Source organism: Oratosquilla oratoria, chromosome 30 (genome assembly GCF_046742065.1).
Source record: "Oratosquilla oratoria isolate Oo_2021 chromosome 30, ASM4674206v1, whole genome shotgun sequence".
Classification (NCBI taxonomy): Eukaryota; Metazoa; Arthropoda; class Malacostraca; order Stomatopoda; family Squillidae; genus Oratosquilla; species Oratosquilla oratoria.
This window is the reverse complement of record NC_134806.1, coordinates 8,862,142-8,864,641: the sequence shown is the minus strand read 5'-3', so window position 1 is coordinate 8,864,641 and position 2,500 is coordinate 8,862,142. Positions and strand designations below refer to the sequence as shown.

The 2,500-nt window shown below is 42.6% G+C and overlaps 1 protein-coding gene across 19 annotated transcripts in view; it reads right to left on the bottom strand.

The window, feature by feature from the left end:
* The window catches only part of LOC143041008 (uncharacterized), an 855,385-nt gene that overhangs the window by 448,481 nt on the left and 404,404 nt on the right, over positions 1 to 2,500 (bottom strand). For all 19 annotated transcript variants that reach the window (XR_012967777.1, XR_012967769.1, XR_012967772.1 and 16 more), the window contains one exon: positions 1,102 to 1,227. Coding sequence is in view for 5 of the 19 variants with exons in the window: in XM_076212549.1 (XP_076068664.1) it covers positions 1,102 to 1,227 (126 nt within the window). In the remaining 14 variants the exon portion in view is untranslated. The remainder of the gene's footprint in view (positions 1 to 1,101; positions 1,228 to 2,500) is intronic.

Genomic DNA, 2,500 nt, shown 5'->3' with positions numbered 1-2,500 from the left:
AACAAGTTTCTGGAATCCGGATTTTTCCAGATTTAGGAGGTTTTCCTTCCAGATGTCGGAAATTTGCGAATTTTAGAGAATCCCAAAAAGGGGGTAAAAACTACCTATATTTTTACATCTGACTATTCTAAAGGGTGATTGTCGCATTGAAACAACATAGGAAATCTGCCTCGACGATTACACTTAGGGTTACCTATGATAACAAGCGTCAATTACTAGGGTTGGCTACGATAAAAAACAGGGTCAGAAGATCTGGTTTTCTACCACTCCTGTTGTCAAACCGCTTCTTGGGGACAATGTTTGCATGCGTATGAGGCAAGACTCATCTCGTACACGGTGCACTAAGTGACTTTGTCTGTGAAGTTGTTTGAATAACCTTAGAGGTGAGAGTGCTTCAAAAGGTGATTTAAAAAGGAGCCTTGTTGACAATGTCACTCACAACTATTCAGGTTGGAACTATGACCAACGCGCTACAAGGACGACGAAAAGGTATATATATGTACTGTATATATATATACATATATATATATATATATATATATATACATATATATATATATATATATATATATATATATATGTATATGTATATATATGTATATAAAATTTATATTTATAAATACGGGCAAGCATTCACAATTCATCTTTTTTTATAATCAACAGTGGCCATGGACAATAAAAAAATCATAAATCATGTAAAAAAGATATCTGGCTCCGATAGAAATAAGAAGGTAGACACCACTCGACTACCCCTCCTACCCTAACCCTCCCTAATCCTCCTTCCTTCCCTCTCTCCCTCCCAGAGGCGTCTTTCTTTTCTCCCACTCCCCACCTGTTTCCCTCCCTTCCCCCTTCTCCTCACCCACAGCCTATGACGGCGTCCCCAGCTAGAGTTGGTGGTGGTGGTGGGCGAGGTGGAGAGGCGCCCGAGCGGCAGGCCAGCTTGTGGGCGGCGCAGGCGGACCCGACCCCGGTCTGGCCTGCACACTCTCACTCTAAGAGGGCCTGCACTCTCCCACTCTAAGAGGGCAGACTCCCCAGAGAGCCAAGGCATGCACACGGCACCGCAAGCTTAGCTCATTCCCCCAGACCTGTACTCACGCTCATTGCGTTCTGTTGCTGCTGTTGCTGCTGCTGCTGCTGCTGCTGCTGCTGCTGCTGCTGCTGTTGGTTGAGAGGAGTCTGCTTCCTCCGTTTCAGGCACATGTGGCAGAGCCATTCCTGGCGCTGAAAGAAGTCGGGGCAGCTTTAGTTACGTGATCTGACCACCAGGAATCAACCCTCAAGTCATTGAACAGCGGTGTGATGGCGGTAACAGTAGTGCTGATGGTAGTAGTAGTAGTAGTAGTAGTAGTAGTAGTAGTAGTAGTAGTAGTAGTAGTAGTAGTAGTAGTAGTAGTAGTAGTAGTAGTAGTAGTAGTAGTAGTAGTAGTAGTAGTAGTAGTAGTAGTAGTAGTAGTAGTAGTAGAAAAAGTAGTAGTGATAGGAAATAGTAGTAGAAACCGTAGAAATAGTAGAAGTAATAGTAGTAAAAATAGTAGAAGCAGTAATAGTAAATGTAACCGTAGAAGTAGTAGAAATGCTACTACCAAAATTAATAGTTGAAAGAGCAGTTGTAGTAAAAGTAACAGTAATAGAAGTTGTAACAGTAGAAGTAATAGCAGTGAAAGCAGAAGCAGCAGCAGTAGCAGTAGTAGTAGTAGTAATAGTAGTAGTAGTAGTAGTAGTAGTAGTAGTAGTAGTAGTAGTAGTAGTAGTAGTAGTAGTAGTAGTAGTAGTAGTAGTAGTAGTAGAAAGTAGCAGAAGTAAAAGTGTAAATAGCAGTAGTGGAAATAGGAGCAGTGAAAATAATAATAGTGGATATATGGGCAGTAGCAAGGGCATTGATTGTGCTTTTGATGCTTGGAGAGGGTGTGGTTGTGGTGGAGGTATAATGGCAATCGTACTATAACTGAAGGTGGATTCTCGTACAGTGGTAAAAGTATATCATAACTGCACATGTTAAAGGAGATGTTAATGACGTTGCTGTACGTCTATGATTATATACCTGCTTTTGCTAGTAGTGGCTCTGATTCTGTTACTATCGCTACTGATGATGGAGGTGATAATGGAGTGATGTTACTACTACTTTTGTTCTCATTCATAATGATAAAGGTGGTGGTATTGATGTGGCGGTGAAATGTGGGTGGTGTTGTCAGTATTGGTGTTGCTAGGTAATGTGGTGACAACGAGGGAAGATGTGGTCAAGAAAAAAGAGAGAAGGAGAGAGAGAGAGAGAGAGAGAGAGAGAGAGAGAGAGAGAGAGAGAGAGAGAGAGAGAGAGAGAGAGAGAGAGAGAGGGAGAGGGAGAGGGAGAGGGAGAGGGAAAGGAGAGAGAGAGAGAGAGAGAGAGAGAGAGAGAGAGAGAGAGAGAGAGAGAGAGAGAGAGAGAGAGAGAGAGAGAGAGAGAGAGAGAGAGAGAGAGAGTAGAGAGATTAGAGAGAGAGAGAGAGGAAAGAGG